Raw genomic sequence first — 20,135 nt, forward strand, 5'->3', positions numbered from 1 at the left:
CCTAGCTGGCAAGATAAAATATGAACTTAGTGTAACTAAAAGGCCCTTCATGACTCATCTCTGCTGCAGCCACATCTATTTCGACCAGAACAAATCAGCTGTTTTTATTTTTTATTTTTTTTTTAAATATTTTATTTACTTATTCATGAGAGACACAGAGAGAGGCAGAGACATAGGCAGAGGGAGAAGCAAGCTCCCTGTGGGGAGCCCGATGTGGGACTAGATCCCAGGACCCCAGGATCACGACCTGAACCAAAGGCCGACTCTTAGCCACTGAGCCAGGTGCCCCCAAATCAGCTGTTTTTAAACTTGGTCTTGGCATTCACTAGGCCTAGAAATTCCTTCCTTCCTCTTCTTATCTGTTCATCGGGTTCACTCTGTCTGAGCCAGAGAGATTTCTAGGATACTCTCTTCTGGGGGTAGCCTCTCCCTCAGCTTGATCCTTGGTGGGACATGCTGGAGAGGTTGCCAACTGAGCCATCTCCATTTGGAGACGGTCATTCAGACAAAGCTGCTGATTAAGCACGCTACTTGGTGCCAGATGCTGGGACACAAGTGTGAACAGGAGAGATGGCACCAGTCCCCAAGGAGTTAATCAACTGTTGGACAGATGAATGAGAAAGCACAGAATTAAATACAGAATGAAATGAGCTTGATGATAGAGGTGAGTATAGGATGTTCCAGGAATTAGCTACCCTCCCTTCATGCCTCCTCCTATGAGCCCTACAATACAGTTGACCCTTGAACCACATGGGGATTAGGGATGCCAACCTACTGCATAGTCGCAAATCTGCATATGAGTTTTGACTCTCCCTAAACTTAACCACTAATAGCCTACTCTTGCCTGAAAGCCTTCCTGATAAAATAAGCAGTTGATTAACACCTATTTCGTGTACATTTTATATACCTCATTCCTGCAACAAAGTAGACTAGAGAAAATAAATTGTTATTAACAAGACCATAAGGTGGGTAGCCCTGGTGGCTCAGCGGTTTAGCGCCACCTTCAGCCCAGGGCCTGTTCCTGGAGACCCGGAATCAAGTCCCACATCAGGCTCCCTGCATGGAGCCTGCTTCTCCCTCTGCCGCTCCGCTCTCCCTCTCTCTCTCTCTCTCTCTCTCTCTGTGTGTGTGTGTCTCATTAATAAGTAAGTAAAATCTTTAAAAAAAGAAGACCATAAGGAAGAGAAAATACATTGATAGGATTGTACCGTATTTATATTTAAATAAAAAATCTACGTTGAAAGCACACCTGTGAAGTTCAAACCCATGTTGTCCAATGGTCAACTGTACTTTGTATGCTTTCAGTTTGTCTCCCCAATAATCACCAAGTTTTTTGAAGGCAGAGTCTGTTTCTTATTTAAATAGCACCCTTCGGGGATCCCTGGGTGGCTCAGTGGTTTAGCGCCACCTTCAACCCAGGGCGTGATCCTGGAGACCGAGGATCAAGTCCCACATCGGCTCCCTGCATGGAGCCTGCTTCTCCGTCTGCCTGTGTCTCTGCCTCCCTCTCTCTCTGTCTCTCATGAATGAATAAATAAATAAAATATTAAAAAATAAATAAATAGCACCCCTCATGGTCACCCCATGCCCAGCACAAAACTCAAGAAAGAGTGGAAAGTCAAGTTGGACAGTGGCACCTGCATGATTGTATCTAATGGAGATGGCTCAGCAGGAGACCCTTTGTTTGGGGCCACTGTGTGCCTATCCAGATCAGCGGCAGCCCCAAGGAAGTGTCCTGGAATCCTTTCGAGTTGAAGGACACAGGAAAGAACACATAGGAAGTTTTTTTTTAAAAAAAAGATTTATTTATCAATTTACCAACATACAGAATAACACCCAGTGCTCATCCCATCAAGTGCCCCCCTCAGTGCCCGTCACCCATTCACCCCCACCCCCCGCCCTCCTCCCCTTCCACCACCCCTAGTTCGTTTCCCAGAGTTAGGAGTCTTTATGTTCTGTCTCCCTTCCTGATATTTCCCACACATTTCTTCTCCCTTCCTTATATTCCCTTTCACTATTATTTATATTCCCCAAATGAATGAGAACATACACTGTTTGTCCTTCTCCGATTGACTTATTTCACTCAGCATAATACCCTCCAGTTCCATCCACGTCGAAGCAAATGGTGGGTATTTGTCATTTCTAATGGCTGAGTAATATTCCATTGTATACATAAACCACATCTTCTTTATCCATTCATCTTTCGATGGACACCGAGGCTCCTTCCACAGTTTGGCTATTGTGGACATTGCTGCTAGAAACATCGGGGTACAGGTGTCTCGGCGTTTCATTGCATCTGAATCTTTGGGATAAATCCCCAACAGTGCAATTGCTGGGTCGTAGGGCAGCTCTATTTTTAACTCTTTGAGGAACCTCCACACAGTTTTCCAGAGTGGCTGCACCAGTTCACATAACACATAGGAAGTTAGAGGGCTTGTAGGTTCTGGAATTTTTCTACCTTGTTTTGGGAAATGAAAATCTTATCTTTTTATAGGACCGTTGGTCCTGGGAATGGAGAACTAATGATCACTCCACTTAGTTCTCATCTTTTCTCTTTCCCTTAAGAACCCCTCCCCTCTGCTTTACTTTTCTTCAGCTTCTGGCCAGAGAAAGCATTTGTTAAAGGAAATTAAATGCTGTTTACAAGTATTATTTATATCCATTTAAAATAAATTAATTTTGAGAAAATGACAAGTGAGAAGGAAAAACAAAACCTTGAGTGATCCCACCACCCAGAGCTGTGTGATGCATTGCTGTTGATGCGTTGATGCCCATTTTCCCAGATTTTTCTCTACAGATACGTGGAGACAAGGGTTTGAATGAAGACTCTGGATTTGGGCACTTTCTTAGACAACATTTAACAGCTTATATTCTGGTCGAACCACCAAATGCATTAACTAGTTTTGTTATTACAAAAAGTATCATATTATGTGGCGTATGGAATCTGCTTTTCTCATTTACAACATCTTGCTATGTATTATAACATTTTTCTAAGTCATGAAACTTTACATTATTCTTATAATAGACGTGCAGTATTTCATTGAATGGATATCACACTTTTTAAAATAATATAGTTGTGCTAGATATTAGGTACTTTCTAATTTTTTACTATTTTAAAGACCAGTATGATGAAAGTCCCTACATAACACGTCTCTATGCACTTATATGGATATTCCATCAAGACAGACTTAGAAGTGGACTTACAAATCGAGGGCATGCTCATGTGCAGGGGTTTTGGTGGATGTGGCCTCCTCTGAGGGTTATTCCTCGTGTGTGAAAGAGAGCCCTTTCCTTCACACTCCCATCTGAACCAATACTGAGCTCTTAAATTCTAAAATTTGCATAGTAGGGCAAACATGACATCATGTCATTTCTATTTGCATTGCCTTAACTTCCAGTGAGGCCGACTTAATATATATACATCATTGGCTATTCATATTTCTTATTTTCTGAGTTGCCTTTTTGTGTCCTTTAGAGCCTCCATTCTGACTGTGATGAGATGATCCTGAATGTTACTGAGATTGAATAGTTTTTCTCCGTGGAAGCCCTGGACCCAGGTTAGCTTTGTGAAGTAATAGTTTCAAGAGGCATGTGCCCAACCTTCTCTGCTATGTATATGCATTTTCCACTAAAAATGTCTAACAGGTTATAAATTCGACTTCTCTGCACTTTGCCAGGGACGCGGTTTTAATACTAATGAAGGCTTTTGTACATCTCAGAGCAACGGCCACTTTTACAGACTAAAAATTGCTGAGTGATATCTGGTCGTATATATGGATCTACAACCTGATGCATTCCTAAATTTTCCTCTATGGTAGGTGTTGGCATAGCTGGGTACACATGTGTGCCTGTCTTTACATGTCTGGGTCTTGAGGTGAGTTTGGGAAACAGTGTGTGTTGTTTTGGGTCTCTGTGAACTATCAAGGTACCGGTGTGTGCTCATAACCTGAATCTATCTCCTAAGGGACATTTGGTTCAAAATTTACTTCTTTCAGGAAGACTGCCTTGATTATCTGCCCATCCTCAGGTTACTTCTCTAACTCTCAACTTCTTGAGCACATGCACCTCACAGCTAAACTTGCTAATGCGTTGCTAAAAAATGTGCCCTCGATGTAATTCCTATGTAGTAGATCTCCCAGGAGAACCCTCTGCCTTTGCTTGTGACCGTTTTGAAGTGAGTCTCCAAGCTTTACCATATTCCCTCAAGACAGACCCAACCCCCCAGAGCATCAGTGAGTAATAGAAAACTGGCTGTGACTTTGGGGAGATGAAGGAGAATGGTACAAGATACAAAACCCAGCAATAATTAAAGACAGAGATGTTCACCTTCTCTTGGTAGGGTTTCCCTGGGTCTCCCTCTCCCACTCTGTGAAACTCTCTTTGAAACGGCCACTGCATATCTCTTCTTTTTCTTTTCAGAGAAATGTAGCTTTCAGGGCACCTGGGTGGCTCAGTGGTTGAGCATCTGCCTTTGCCTCAGGGCATGATCCTGGGGTCCCAGGATTGAGTTCCGTATCAGGGTCCCCGCAGGGAGCCTGCTTCTTCCTCTGCCTGTCTCTCCCTCTCTCGCTGTGTCTCTCATGAACAAATAAATAAAATCTTTAAATTAAGAGAAAAAGAAATGTAGCTTTCTTCTGAATTTCTTAGTCGAAGACATCAAGTGATCCTAATGCCTAGGAAGGCAGGCCAGCATCTTTTCAACAAAGTGAGTCTCTTTCTATGGGAGAATGTGCTGCTAAAAAGAGCAAGGTTTTCTCTAAGTTGTTTTGCCAAGCTGTATCTCACAAGGATTTGTTTTGTCCCTGCAACCAGTTTGATGACCAGGAACATGTCTTCCATTCATTTTGTCTCCTGTCTTCGCCTCCATTCATCCTAGTGCTTCCTCCAAGGGCTGTGTACAACATATATTCTCAGTAGATGCACGCTGACCAGTAGGGAATGTCTTACAGATTTTCATTACTTAGCCCAGCACATGGTACTTAGAAGGGACATGAATACACAGGCAAATGAATGATGCAGGCTTGGTCTGGGTGCACCACAGTGCAGTGAGGAGGATGGCGTGACTAGCTGGACCCTATGCTGCTGTGGTACCCACTGCAACAAATTGCAGGGGGGCTTGGGCCATCAGCTCTGCAAGGCCCATCCATTCGTTGCCTCCTATTTTTCTTTTTTCCTGCAGAGTTCTGGCACAGTCTTCTTGTCTAATGCCTTTTGTATCTTCCTTTATAAAGGGTTGGGCCAAACCAGGTGGCAATTTCTGAGATCTGTTTCCCAGAAGATGGCCATCATGGCACCCCACCTCCTACCTCTGCCATCAGTAATGTGGTTCCTCCCAGCCTTTCCTACATGGGACTTGAATTACCTGGGGCCTTTCTGAGGTCCTACTTCTCCCTGTTTCTCCACAGGCCTCTTGTGACCCCACAAGGGTCCAGGGGAAGAATACAGAGGGAGACAAAAGTAGAGATACATTGATTGCATAAAGGGCAAAAGGATCATGATAGGGCTATGGGAAGGAAGAGAGGATTCCACAGGGAAGAAAGGTAGGCCTGTTCTACCTGGAAATAAAGACAACTGGATGATTGGGTCAAATCCATCTCTTGGTTTTGTTTTTTTTTTAATTTTTTGGTATGGCTACTTCCTCTGCACTTCTTCTTGACTTCCCTGTTGTTTTTTCGGAGACACACAGAATGAAAAGTGCCAAGCAAGTATGAAATGGTGGGAAGTGACTGGAAGTCAGAAAAGAATTTGGGTATATCATTATATCTAACACCTAAGGGAGTCTAGAGATCCACCCAGATAAAGAATCCATCACCCAGATAAAGAATCAAGCTAAAATCCCTGCACATAAAGAATGTGTCTCGGCTAATTCTCGCTCAGGAGACCCTGTGCTTTGCTTTGCTTCTGTCTCCACCAATAGTGGCATCTCTCGTGGGATCAAAGGGAGCATGAATGAATGCTAATTGAAGATTAAGGTTTTCTTTTACAACAGTTTTTAATGACCACCGGTGTTTTTGTCTTTTTCTCTGAGGGCCTCTGATTGTAGGGCTTGCAAGCCTGGTGCATCTGCTCTTGCCTGAATCAAACTCATCCTGTACCTCTTCAGTGGAAATCCATGCTTTTCATAAAACTTATTTGATTGTAGTGAGAACTCTTGACATGTGTTGACATCTTAAATTTTAAAGTATACAATACAGTACTGTTAACCATAGGTACGATGCTGTATGGCAGGCCTCTAGAGCTTATTTATCTTCTTAACTGACACTTGATGCGGGTTTGTTGTAACCCTCTATTTCCCCCTCCCCTGGTGATTACCATGCCAGTCTTTGATTCTATGAACTTGACTATTTTAGTTACCTCACAGAAGAGAAGTCAACGTAAAAGACATATCTGTTCATCACTTGACAAATGTCTTCGAGGTTCTCAAACCCATGCATTTAAGCCCCTGCCCATTCTTTTGTGACAGGGTACATGACAGAGCTCAGAGTCTTTGCCCGTCTCTCTTTTGTTCATATTCTAGCCCCTTCTTGATCATTCACTGGCTTCCTGGGCCTTGGAGCCCTGTTCCCTAAACCCGTGGTGCTCCTCTAATCTTTTCCCTGTGACCCCCTCCTTCCCCAAGGCCCTGCCTCTAGCCTGCCTGGCCCTGTGAACTGCACCTGCTCCTGGAAGCTTGCCTGCCACCTCCCCACCTGGCTCTCCTGCCTCTCCAGGCACCCAACCTGCACTGCTGAGGCCCCTGCCCAGATCTGCCCTGCTGAGGCCCCTGCCTGGCGGGGCATGGTGCCTCTGAGGACTAAAAATAGGACTGGTATAAAAGAACGGTGGGACCCAAATAAAGTCTGAAGCAGGAAATATAATGATCCTCCAAAAATATGATTCTGGTGCTTCCACAGGAGCCCTGTATCGGCTTCAAAGCATGTGAACTATCTTTATTTTGCATTCAAACTATCTTTTGGGGCCAGGTTTCCTTCATAACACAGCTTATTGCAAAAACGGATCTGAAGCCCTAGGGAGTTTATCTGTAGTTAGGTGTTTTTTTTTTTTTCTTTCCAGTAACTGTGGGTCGGAGGTATTCCAGCCATTATTAACTAAAGGACTACTCTGTTTTATGACATCTAATCAGGTGGACATCCCACTGGGAGAACAGATTGTGTCCCTTTTTTCCCCTCTGAACTGAGGAGATAAAGAGATAAAACTCATACGTTGTTTTATTTTTTTTTTTAAATCAACAGCAGAGTCCCCTGTGAGATCTTCACGTGAGCCTGTTATGCATGTGAGCCTGGGTTTCATGGGGAAACCTAAGGGCTTGCGAGTAGGACATTTTGTTCTCTCAATGGCTGTGCTTGGTCTGGTCCCTTCTTGAAACATCTCTTAAGACCTTTTATTTGTCTTGAAACTTCCTCCTTCAAACCAGGAGATGTCTCTTGGTTTTAGAGCTTTGGGATTTGTCAACAAACTTGTGTTTCCTCTGCCTGGCCTCTTCATGATGGTGTAAGGTCTCCTCATATTCCCTCAGGGACTGCTTTTGGGGCCATGAGCAGGTCTAATTCCTTCAGGCTGTGCTTGCACAAAGGTCTCTGCATCCCCATGATCCTTTTAGAATCTGTCTGAATGCCTTCTGCCCATTGGCATTTCCATATGTGCATCTGCACCCGTCTTGTCTTCCTTAACTTCATGTCCCCAGAGGACAGGAAACACTCTCCTAGTAATATCTCAGCCCAGTGTCTGCCAAGGTGCTATGCCTTGATAAGCACTTAGAAAATTGATTTTGGTGAAGAATTTAGAGCTACGAATTTAAGGCAAGTTAGTCCGTTTCAGTGACTCTGGCTCATCAGACCTCAGGCCTCAAGAAACTTCTAGGAAGAGACTCCATTAGTGGCCAAGCTTTGGTGGGAAAGTAGGAGAAAGATTTCAGAGTGAGATTTAAGGGACTCGGAAGGTTAGGTACTCTGTTTGCAGCTCTTTGATTTAAGGTATATCGTTTGTTAGAAGGAGGGCCCACCTGGTATAGTGGGTCATCACACAGGCTCTGGGGCTGGACCACCCAGTTTGCATCTTGGCTCTGCTGTTTCCTAGATGTGTGATTTGATCTCCTTGTGCCTCACTTTTCCTGTCTGTAAAATAGGGATTATAATAGCACCTACTTAACAGAATTGGGAAGATGAACTGAATTAATATTTCTAAAGTATGAGAAGATGCCTGGGAAGAGTCAGTGCCCAATAAACAGACAAGCATCATTCCTGGGCAGGACATAGATCGATGTCACACTCTGAAAAATACTAACGTGTGAACGAATGGCTCTTTCCCACCTCACGCAGGAGACAGTTAGTAGACAGCAAGAGCTCCTGGTAGCTCAGAGCAGAGGGCTTTGTCTCAGAAATAAATAATACAAAGCACAAAGAACACTATCATGCACTGAGCACCTAGTCTAGGCAGGACCCTGTGACCAGGGACATTCAGTCTTACAGCAGCCTTGTGAGAAAGAGGCTGTTTCATTCTATAGATAAAAAAGCAGAGACTTGGAGAGTCTGGCTAACTTGCCCAACAGTACATAGTCAGCAAAGGATAGCACCAGGAGTCAGAGCTGGTGCTCTTACCCCGTGGATCCTCTATGTTTTCATCCGCGTATACCGCAGTGCAACTTCCGATTTAATTTCATTTCTCAAGTGGGTATCATCATCACTAGGATGCTGGAGTTCATACAACCAGTTAGGAATTTGGCTTAGGCAGAGGGTGCTAAGTTAGAAGTCAGGAGACCCCGCTGTTGGTCTAGCTCTGCCACCTACTATACCAACTGGGACAAGCTAGTTACCTCTGCTGGACCAGAGCTCGGGAACTGAGAAAGCCTAACCTGCCTATCTCAGCAACTATGATGAGGAACAAAGGGCATCACTCACATTCCAATTCGTGAGACAACGAATGCTCACTATAGGCTCAATCCTACGCGACCTGCATTTACCCATATTTTTCATTATTATAAATTAACTTAGGAAACACTTAAAAAGTATGATAGCACACTGTTCTTGTGAATTAGGACAGCACGAACCACTTTTTCTTAAGGGCCCTATTGCCCCTCCCCAGGTAGGCTAACCATTAAGGCTCTGGAGCTGGGAGACCCAGGCATCTATTTCAGAAAGCCCTCCTCACTCTCCAGACCTTCCCTGGCTTTCAGCCTGCGTTTTCCAACTCTTCAATGCACAATAAGCATGTTTAGAGTTGTTTCAGAACCAGGATGCCGGCAAAGCTGGGAGGCAAACTGAAGACCCACCGTGAGGATCTCCATGAAGATGAGGTTCTCATGTGCCACTGCTTTCTCTGCATCCATCCATTTGCTGTGGTGGGCTGTTGGGTCAGTTCCTTGCTTCATTAAAAAGAAAGATGTCAAGATGGAGAAGGGAGGGTTTGGGAGCGAAAAGAAAAATACAAAATAAATCTAGGGTTTGTCCTGACTGTTCAGTGCCCATGGTGGGTGGTTTGTTAAATAGGTTGACTCTCCTCCCTGGATAAAGTTTGCCCGTGCTTGGTTTTGCAGAGGATCTCCTTGATTCTGTGCTCTGTCAGGAGCCAACTCTTTTCCCCTCGCCCCCTGGGAACAGAGTAGTAGCACAGTAAATAACATGTAGTCTCAGGGCTGACACGCTGCAGCTGACATCTGGGAGGACCTGAGGGAATGTCTCCATTCGACTGGCTGACCTCTGAGAACAGGAGCCGGATCCTCTTCAATTCTTCATCGATGGTCCTTTGCCGGGGTTTAGAAAAGGTGCTCAATCTGCGTTCAGGGACTGAGTGAGCCCAGCAGAGAGCATCCATGGAGTGCTGGGTTATCCAAGGGAGAGAGTGAAGTAAAAAGACTAATTCACACCTCTCAGAGAATTTCAGCTTATGGCAGGTGATCCCATCCCTCCGTGACAAATGTAAAAGACACACCGATTTTTATTTGTGCAAACGGTGAGATTTTGATATAAAAAAAAAAACTAAAGGTTGTCACTAAGTAAAAATGCAAGAACCAAGGGAAATGGAGGGTGAATAGAGATTTTTCTTGGATGTCAAGACTGCGGGAGAAGCAAATTCCTCTGGAAAAGGCCCAAGCAAGTCTCCCTTCCCATCCCTTCCTTTTTCAAAGGCCGGTTTTGTTGGGTTTTTAACTGAGAGCCTCAGGATGGAGGGAGAAGCTATCTTCTCAGCACAGTTTTCTCCCCCTTTTCCAGAGGGAAGGCAGATTTGGGAAACTGGCACTGCCCCTGCCCAGATGGCAGCCAGCAGCTGGCTCTGGCAAGGGGAAGTTCTCACTCTGGGCTGCTGGCTGCCCGGCCTCTCCCGTTTCCCCAGCAATGCCGCCCGGGCCATTGGAAACGGGAGAGCGGGAGAGGCCGGCCGTGCCAGCAGCTCCTCTGCGCCCTGACCTGCCGGTTCTGGCTCCGACCCCCAGGCCGGCAGCCGGGGAGCAGGGGGGGGGCGCCCCGGGCACTAGCCCGCAGCCTCGGCCACTGGGACCACTGGGACCGCGCTGAGCCCCATGGTGGCTCCTGATGTCCAGGGGCCTGCAGCACGGGGGACCCGGGGTGGCGCAGTTCCAGAGAGTGTGGCCTGACCACGTGGCCATGGCTGATTTGGGGTCCAGGGGCTCCAGAGGATTCCCCTGGTCCCCTGCTGCTCCATCTCACGCCAGACTCTGCCCCTCCCCTAGTAGCCCCTGTGGGCCCTTGATTCCTTCACTGTAGGCACATTTTCCCTTTAATCCTTCCCACTCACATCCATCTCTTTCTCCCCTCCCTTCCTTCCTCTCTCCCACCCCCCTTCCTCCCTCCTTCCTCTCTCCCTCCCACCCCCTTCCTTTCCTCCCTCCTACCCCCTCCCTTCCATCCCTCCCTCTCTTCCTCCCATCCCTCCCTTCCTTCCATCCCCTCCTTCCCTCCCTCCCTCTCTCCCTTCTTTCCTTCCTTCCTTCCTTCCTTCCTTCCTTCCTTCCTTCCTTCCTTCCTTCTTCCTTCCTTCCTTCTTCCTTCCTTCCTTCCTTCCTTCCTTCTTCCTTCCTTCCTTCTTCCTTCCTTCCTTCCTTCCTTCTTCCTTCCTTCCTTCTTCCTTCCTTCCTTCCTTCTTCCTTCCTTCCTTCCTTCCTTCTTCCTTCCTTCCTTCTTCCTTCCTTCCTTCTTCCTTCCTTCCTTCCTTCCTTCCTTCCTTCCTTCCTTCCTTCCTTCCTTCTTCCTTCCTTCCTTCTTCCTTCCTTCCTTCCTTCCTTCCTTCTTCCTTCCTTCCTTCCTTCCTTCCTTCTTCCTTCCTTCCTTCTTCCTTCCTTCCTTCTTCCTTCCTTCCTTCCTTCTTCCTTCCTTCCTTCTTCCTTCCTTCCTTCCTTCCTTCTTCCTTCCTTCCTTCCTTCTTCCTTCCTTCCTTCTTCCTTCCTTCCTTCTTCCTTCCTTCCTTCCTTCCTTCTTCCTTCCTTCCTTCCTTCTTCCTTCCTTCCTTCCTTCTTCCTTCCTTCCTTCCTTCCTTCTTCCTTCCTTCCTTCCTTCTTCCTTCCTTCCTTCCTTCTTCCTTCCTTCCTTCTTCCTTCCTTCCTTCCTTCCTTCCTTCCTTCTTCCTTCCTTCCTTCTTCCTTCCTTCCTTCCTTCCTTCCTTCCTTCTTCCTTCCTTCCTTCCTTCTTCCTTCCTTCCTTCTTCCTTCCTTCCTTCTTCCTTCCTTCCTTCCTTCCTTCTTCCTTCCTTCCTTCCTTCTTCCTTCCTTCCTTCTTCCTTCCTTCCTTCCTTCTTCCTTCCTTCCTTCCTTCCTTCCTTCTTCCTTCCTTCCTTCTTCCTTCCTTCCTTCCTTCTTCCTTCCTTCCTTCCTTCCTTCCTTCCTTCTTCCTTCCTTCCTTCCTTCCTTCCTTCCTTCCTTCCTTCCTTCCTTCTTCCTTCCTTCCTTCCTTCCTTCTTCCTTCCTTCCTTCCTTCTTCCTTCCTTCCTTCCTTCCTTCTTCCTTCCTTCCTTCCTTCCTTCCTTCTTCCTTCCTTCCTTCCTTCCTTCCTTCTTCCTTCCTTCCTTCTTCCTTCCTTCCTTCCTTCCTTCTTCCTTCCTTCCTTCTTCCTTCCTTCCTTCTTCCTTCCTTCCTTCCTTCCTTCTTCCTTCCTTCCTTCCTTCCTTCCTTCCTTCCTTCCTTCCTTCTTCCTTCCTTCCTTCCTTCTTCCTTCCTTCCTTCTTCCTTCCTTCCTTCCTTCCTTCCTTCCTTCTTCCTTCCTTCCTTCTTCCTTCCTTCCTTCCTTCCTTCCTTCCTTCCTTCCTTCCTTCCTTCCTTCCTTCCTTCTTCCTTCCTTCCTTCTTCCTTCCTTCCTTCCTTCCTTCCTTCCTTCCTTCCTTCCTTCTTCCTTCCTTCCTTCTTCCTTCCTTCCTTCCTTCCTTCCTTCCTTCCTTCTTCCTTCCTTCCTTCCTTCTTCCTTCCTTCCTTCCTTCTTCCTTCCTTCCTTCCTTCCTTCCTTCCTTCCTTCTTCCTTCCTTCCTTCCTTCCTTCCTTCCTTCCTTCTTCCTTCCTTCCTTCCTTCCTTCCTTCCTTCTTCCTTCCTTCCTTCCTTCCTTCCTTCCTTCTTCCTTCCTTCCTTCCTTCCTTCCTTCTTCCTTCCTTCCTTCTTCCTTCCTTCCTTCCTTCCTTCTTCCTTCCTTCCTTCCTTCCTTCCTTCCTTCCTTCCTTCCTTCCTTCCTTCTTCCTTCCTTCCTTCCTTCCTTCCTTCTTCCTTCCTTCCTTCTTCCTTCCTTCCTTCCTTCCTTCCTTCCTTCCTTCTTCCTTCCTTCCTTCCTTCCTTCCTTCTTCCTTCCTTCCTTCTTCCTTCCTTCCTTCCTTCCTTCCTTCCTTCCTTCTTCCTTCCTTCCTTCTTCCTTCCTTCCTTCCTTCCTTCCTTCTTCCTTCCTTCCTTCCTTCCTTCTTCCTTCCTTCCTTCCTTCTTCCTTCCTTCCTTCCTTCCTTCCTTCCTTCCTTCCTTCCTTCCTTCCTTCTTCCTTCCTTCCTTCCTTCTTCCTTCCTTCCTTCCTTCCTTCTTCCTTCCTTCCTTCCTTCCTTCCTTCCTTCCTTCCTTCCTTCTTCCTTCCTTCCTTCCTTCCTTCCTTCCTTCCTTCCTTCCTTCCTTCCTTCCTTCCTTCCTTCCTTCCTTCTTCCTTCCTTCCTTCTTCCTTCCTTCCTTCTTCCTTCCTTCCTTCCTTCCTTCCTTCTTCCTTCCTTCCTTCCTTCTTCCTTCCTTCCTTCCTTCCTTCCTTCCTTCCTTCCTTCTTCCTTCCTTCCTTCCTTCTTCCTTCCTTCCTTCCTTCCTTCCTTCCTTCCTTCCTTCCTTCCTTCCTTCCTTCCTTCTTCCTTCCTTCCTTCTTCCTTCCTTCCTTCCTTCCTTCTTCCTTCCTTCCTTCCTTCCTTCCTTCCTTCTTCCTTCCTTCCTTCCTTCCTTCCTTCTTCCTTCCTTCCTTCTTCCTTCCTTCCTTCTTCCTTCCTTCCTTCCTTCCTTCTTCCTTCCTTCCTTCCTTCCTTCCTTCTTCCTTCCTTCCTTCTTCCTTCCTTCCTTCCTTCCTTCCTTCTTCCTTCCTTCCTTCTTCCTTCCTTCCTTCCTTCTTCCTTCCTTCCTTCTTCCTTCCTTCCTTCTTCCTTCCTTCCTTCCTTCTTCCTTCCTTCCTTCCTTCTTCCTTCCTTCCTTCCTTCCTTCCTTCTTCCTTCCTTCCTTCCTTCCTTCCTTCCTTCTTCCTTCCTTCCTTCCTTCCTTCCTTCTTCCTTCCTTCCTTCCTTCTTCCTTCCTTCCTTCCTTCCTTCCTTCCTTCCTTCTTCCTTCCTTCCTTCCTTCTTCCTTCCTTCCTTCCTTCCTTCCTTCCTTCTTCCTTCCTTCCTTCCTTCCTTCCTTCCTTCTTCCTTCCTTCCTTCCTTCTTCCTTCCTTCCTTCCTTCTTCCTTCCTTCCTTCCTTCCTTCCTTCCTTCCTTCCTTCCTTCCTTCCTTCCTTCCTTCTTCCTTCCTTCCTTCCTTCTTCGTGGGGAGCTGCAGTGAGCCTGCGATAATAAGTGTATCGTTAGATTTCAAGCACTTTAAAGGAAGGGCTGCCTTCTTTTGTAAAAGTGAAGCTTTTCCTGTTGCCCCCTACAGTAGACAGCAAACAGGTCTTGAGGGTCCCCTGTTAACCTTCTGCTGCACGAGGTCAAATACAAGAATTACCCAGGAGAGCCTTATCCCCTGTTACATTTCTTTGGCTCCCCTTTACCCGTAGAATTATTCTTTTACAACTTTGGAATGAAAAGCATGCAAAATGGTGTCTTCATGTTGCTTAAATGCTTTCCACCCATGCCACTCATTTCTGATTTTTCATGGCCTTAAACCACCATCTGCTGGGAGGGTGGGAAGGACACTTGCAAGGTTGTCACGCCCTTCCCTCCAGCCTCTGCCCGGCTGCACTTGGTCCATCACATGAAAAGCGTTGTTTGTCTTTCTGCCCTTCCTTCCTTCCTTCCTTCCTTCCTTCTTCCTTCCTTCCTTCCTTCCTTCTTCCTTCCTTCCTTCCTTCCTTCCTTCTTCCTTCCTTCCTTCCTTCCTTCCTTCCTTCCTTCCTTCCTTCCTTCTTCCTTCCTTCCTTCTTCCTTCCTTCCTTCCTTCCTTCTTCCTTCCTTCCTTCCTTCTTCCTTCCTTCCTTCCTTCCTTCCTTCTTCCTTCCTTCCTTCCTTCTTCCTTCCTTCCTTCCTTCCTTCCTTCCTTCCTTCCTTCCTTCCTTCCTTCCTTCCTTCCTTCCTTCTTCCTTCCTTCCTTCCTTCCTTCCTTCTTCCTTCCTCCTTCCTTCCTTCCTTCCTTCTTCCTTCCTTCCTTCCTTCTTCCTTCCTTCCTTCTTCCTTCCTTCCTTCCTTCCTTCCTTCTTCCTTCCTTCCTTCCTTCCTTCCTTCTTCCTTCCTTCCTTCTTCCTTCCTTCCTTCCTTCCTTCCTTCCTTCCTTCCTTCCTTCTTCCTTCCTTCCTTCCTTCCTTCCTTCCTTCCTTCCTTCCTTCCTTCCTTCCTTCCTTCCTTCCTTCCTTCCTTCCTTCCTTCTTCCTTCCTTCCTTCTTCCTTCCTTCCTTCTTCCTTCCTTCCTTCCTTCTTCCTTCCTTCCTTCCTTCTTCCTTCCTTCCTTCCTTCCTTCTTCCTTCCTTCCTTCCTTCCTTCTTCCTTCCTTCCTTCTTTCCTTCTTTCCTTCTTCCTTCCTTCCTTCCTTCCTTCCTTCCTTCCTTCCTTCCTTCCTTCCTTCCTTCCTTCTTCCTTCCTTCCTTCCTTCCTTCCTTCCTTCCTTCCTTCCTTCTTCCTTCCTTCCTTCCTTCCTTCCTTCTTCCTTCCTTCCTTCTTCCTTCCTTCCTTCCTTCCTTCTTCCTTCCTTCCTTCTTCCTTCCTTCCTTCCTTCCTTCCTTCCTTCCTTCCTTCCTTCCTTCCTTCCTTCTTCCTTCCTTCCTTCTTCCTTCCTTCCTTCTTCAAACGGTGTGTAGAGGCACGTAGAACAAGGGAAGACTTAGAGATGAAAGAACAAGTCGTAGCACTATTCAAAATGATGGCTATCATCATCCTCAGAACTGCGGCTGTATTTGTTGAGTGTTTCCACGTGCAAAGATGTGCTGGGCACAGGCCCGTGCCTATCATGTGTAAGTACCACAAGTTGGGAGGGAAGATATCATTACCCTCATTTATAAATGAGAAAAATAAGGCACAGAGAGTTTAAAGGCCTGGAAGTTCACACAGTTAATAAATGATCACATTTGGGAGGCCACATCATCCCTCTATTTCTGAACGACATGGATTTTCAGGATACCAGCTAGTCAATTCTTAGCCCATTCCAGAGCAAAATTCTCCCATGAGTCAGATATTCTGGTTAAGTCAATGTTCTAAACATTCTTTTTTTTTTTTTTTTAAGATTTTATTTATTTATTCATGAGAGACAGAGAAAGAGGCAGAGACATAGACAGGGAGAAGCAGGTTCCCTGCGGGGAGCCCAATGTGGGGCTCAATCCTAGGACCCGGGATCACGATCTGAGCCAAAGGCAGATGCTCAACCACTGAGCGACCCAGGTGCCCCTCTAAATATTCTAATTATGAATTGCCGGTTTCATAAAGTATCATTACTCAATTGTTTAAAAAAGGGCAGCCACTCTTTAATTTGTACTAAGATTCACAAAGGCAGGTAAGGTTACAGTCCTCCACACAGCTTTATGAATCTTCATTTTCAATGGCCTGGGAATTTGGAAATGTTTGTTTACAAAGGACTCTGGCTGACAAAAATGCTAGTAAAATTGGCTTTTAATGTAGAAAGGAATAGTAAGGAAAAGCTAGAAAAGCTTTCATTTCTTTCTGGCTTCTTTCTTGGTTTCCACTGGCTCAAGGCCTATTTTTCCTTATGTCCTGAGGAACTGGCCATTTTTATTCTTTTCCACAACTTCAGAAAGCCCACCATAATTGTCCTACCACATGCTTCAGACTCCACAGGATGTGATGTCTGCATCTTGTCTTACAAGCCTTTCTCTGAGTGTCTTCTGAAGACCTGCATGCTCACCTCAGATGCTCCTGTAGGCTGGGTTTCCAAGTGACCTGTGGCACCTCACTTCGTGGCTTGTGCATGCTCCTTATGGCATGTACAGTGTCTAAGGGAATAGGCAGGTATCTAAAGGCACCTGGGCGAGGCTTAGCCACCCAGCTAATAAGCTCCCCACTGCTGTTTCTGATTTATCAAGACAATGGTCCTTAAGACCAGGAACCTGAAAAGCTGAGGAACCAGAAAGGCAACTTGGCCTTTTCTTTAGAGAATTGAATGCGTTAATTGGAGTGAATGCAAATGTGGCAGCCAGAGAGAAAAAATAATTCTTTCCATCTAGTGTCAAAATCAGGAAACTGAGGAAGACATCTCCTGAGTGAGGAGAGGAGATGATGTGAGCTGCTGGGTCTCAGTAAAGTCAAATAAAGTCTGAGGGTGGCAGTTTTGATGGGACATTTTGGTGTCCATTTCCAGGCAACAGGAGGCATCAGCTTGGTGTGTTCATCAGGGGCGCAGTTATTAGGCAAGTCTCTGTGTGAAATGCTGGTCAGGGGTGTGATATCCTGGGCCATGCAAGGCAACAGAAAGGGTCCTACCAAAGTCGTGTTGGTGCATTGCAAGTTCCAGTACTTTCTTGCTTCAGTGAACTTGGAAAAGTAAATCTTGATTTATTAATCAGAGTTTGAGTTTCCTCGTCTAGAATGTGAGAATAATGCCTGATTTACCTGGTAAGTTTGAAGAATACTTAAGATAGTATATGCAAAGTTTCTGTAGCAAATTATTTCTTTCCCAGGAATTTCTGGAATTAAAAAAAAATTATCTCTTTGAGAGAGAGAGAGAGCGAGAGAGCACGCACACAAGCAGGGGGAGGAGCAGAGAGAGAGGGAGAGAAGCTGACACTCCACTGAGTGGGGAGCCTGATGATTGATCTCACAACCCTGAGATCCTGACTTGAATCGAAACCAAGAGGCAGATGCCTAACCGACTGAGCCACCCAAGCGCCCCTTTGCCAGACATTTCTGATGTGCTATTTTTATAAATGACAAATATAGATTCATAGCACAACTACATGCATGACTTTGTGTTTTTTTTTAATCACAGGTTTATCTAGGAGATACTGTGGGCTCTGTGATAGACCACTATAATAAAGCAAATATTGCAATAAAGTTAGTCAAATAAATTTTTTGGTTTCCCAGTACCTATAGAAGTTATATTTATGCTATACTATAGTCTATTAAGTGTGCAATAGCATTATGGCTAAAAAACCAATATAAATACCTTGATTTAAAATTACTTTATTGCTTAAAAAACACAAACCATCATCTGAGCTTTCAGTGGGTCATAATAATTGCTGGCAGAGGGTCTTGCCTCGATGTTGCTGGCTGCTGACTGATCATGGTGATGGTTGCTGAAGGCTGGAGTGGCTGTGGCCATTTTGCAAAATAAGCCAGCAATAATGTTTGCCGGATCTATTGACTCTTCCTCTCATGAATGATTTCTCTGTAGCATGTGATGCTGTTTGATAGCATTTTGCCCACAGGAGAACTTCTCTCAAATTTGGAATCAATCATCTCCAATCCTGCTGTTTCTTTATCAACTAAGTTTTTGTAATATTCTAAATTCTTGGTTGTCATTTCAACAATCTTTATAGCATCTTCACCAGGAGTAGATTCCATTTCAAGAAATGACTTGCATTGCTCACCCTTAAGAAGAGCACATCATCTCTTAAAGTTTTATTGTGAGATTGTAGCAATTCAGTCCCATCTTCAGGCTCTGCTTCTGATTCTAGTTCTCTTAGTATTCCCACCACATCTACAGTTGCTTCTTCTACTGAGGTCTTGAATTCCTCAAAGTCATCCGTGAGAGTTGGAATCAACTTCTTCCAAACTCCTGTTTATGTTGACATTTGGGTCTCTTCCCATGAATCATGGATGTTCTTAATGGCATCCACAACGGTGAGTCCTTTCAATTAACTTTGCCCAAATTCATCAGAGGAGTCATCATCAATGGCAGCTACAGCCTTACAAAATGTATTTCTTAAATGATAAGACTTGAAAGGTGAAATCGCTCCTTGATCTGTGGCCTTCTTCCAACTCCAGATCCCTGCATGTCTCTGGCCTCTGCAGAATGGATGTTGTGTTGAAAACAACATTAATGAAAACAACATTAATCCTATTGTATATCTCCATCACAGCTCTTGGGTGAGCAGGTGCATTGCCAATGAGCAGTAATCTTTTGAAAGGAATCTTTTTTTTTTTTTTTTCTGGGCAGTAGGTCTCAACAGTGGGCTTAAAATATTCAGTAAAACCATGTTGTAATCCTGCTGTCATGCAGGATTTGTTGATCCATTTCTAGAGCACAGGTGGAGTAGATTTCGCATCATTCTTAAGGGCCCTAGGATTTTCAGAATAGTAGATAAGCAGTGGCTTTAAGAGAAAGGCACCAGCTGCACTAGCTCCTAACAAGAATCAGCCTGTGCTTTGAAGCTTTGAAGCCAGGCAATGATTTTTCTCTGTAGCTATGAAAGTTCTAGAGGGCATCTTCTAAGAGAAGGCTATTATGTCAACCTTGAATGTCTGTTGTTTAGCGTAGCCACCTTCATGAGTTCTCTTAGCTAGATCTACTGGGTTATTTGCTGCAGCTTCTACATCAGCACTTGCTGCTTCATCTGGCACTTCTATGTTACGGAGATGGCGTCTCTCCTTAAACCTCATGAAGCAATCCCTGCTGGCTTCAGACTTTTCTTTTGTAGCTTCCTCACCTCTTGTGGCCTCCATAGAATTAAAGAGAGTAGAGGCATTGCTCTGAATTAGGCTTTGGTTTAAAGGAATGTTGTGGCTAGTTTGATCTCCTATCCAGACCACTAACACTTTCTCCATATCAGCAATAAGACTGTTTCACTTTCTTATCATTTGTGTGTTCACTGGAGCAGCACTTTTAATTTCCTTCAAGAACTTCTCCTTTGCATTCACATCTTGGCTAACTGTTCAGTGCAAGAGGCCTAGCTCTCAGCCCATCTCAGCTTTCGACATGCCTCCCTCACTAAGCTTCATCATTTCTACCCTTTGATTTAAAAGGAGAGACCTGTGAATCTTCCTTTCGCTTAAATACTTAGGGGCCTTTCAATACTGTCCTGGCTCTGGGAGTAAGGAGGCCTGAGGAGAAGGAGAGGATGGGGAATGGCTGGTTGGTGGAACATCAGAACACCACAAGATTTGTCTAGTAGATTTACTATCTTATATGAAAGTGGATCATGTTACTCCAAGACAATTATAATAGTAATGTCACAGATCACTGATCACAGATCGCCATATCAAAGGTAAGGATGATGAAACAGTTTGAAATATTGTGAGAATAACCAAAATGTGGCACAGAGACATGAAGTGAGTGAACACTGTTGGAAAATTGGTACTGATAGATTTGCTCTATATAGGATTGGCACTAACTCTTAATCTGTAAAGGATGAAGTGTTTGTGAAGTGCGGTAGGATGAGGAATGCCTCTGTTCTCTCCACCAATGGTAAGGAAAAAACATTTTTAAGTGGAAAAGTAGTGACTGAATTTCTTCCCTCCAATTGGACCTATGATGTAAATCCCTCAAAATTTTATAATTTAATAATAGATGAAAAGCCATACAAAACTATATAATTTAGATGATATTACA

The 20,135-nt window shown here is 45.1% G+C and overlaps 1 protein-coding gene across 47 annotated transcripts in view; it reads left to right on the forward strand.

The window, feature by feature from the left end:
- Positions 1–20,135, forward strand: part of LOC121491656 — a 202,647-nt gene that overhangs the window by 81,703 nt on the left and 100,809 nt on the right. For 27 of the 47 annotated variants that reach the window (XR_005988035.1, XR_005988047.1, XR_005988038.1 and 24 more), the window contains 2 exons: positions 3,476–3,557; positions 3,678–3,814. The exons of the other annotated variants lie outside the window; for them this stretch is intronic. Coding sequence is in view for 1 of the 27 variants with exons in the window: in XM_041756869.1 (XP_041612803.1) it covers positions 3,812–3,814 (3 nt within the window). In the remaining 26 variants the exon portion in view is untranslated. The remainder of the gene's footprint in view (positions 1–3,475; positions 3,558–3,677; positions 3,815–20,135) is intronic. 47 annotated transcript variants of the gene reach the window in all.

This window comes from Vulpes lagopus, chromosome 1 (assembly GCF_018345385.1).
Source record: "Vulpes lagopus strain Blue_001 chromosome 1, ASM1834538v1, whole genome shotgun sequence".
NCBI lineage: Eukaryota > Metazoa > Chordata > Mammalia > Carnivora > Canidae > Vulpes > Vulpes lagopus.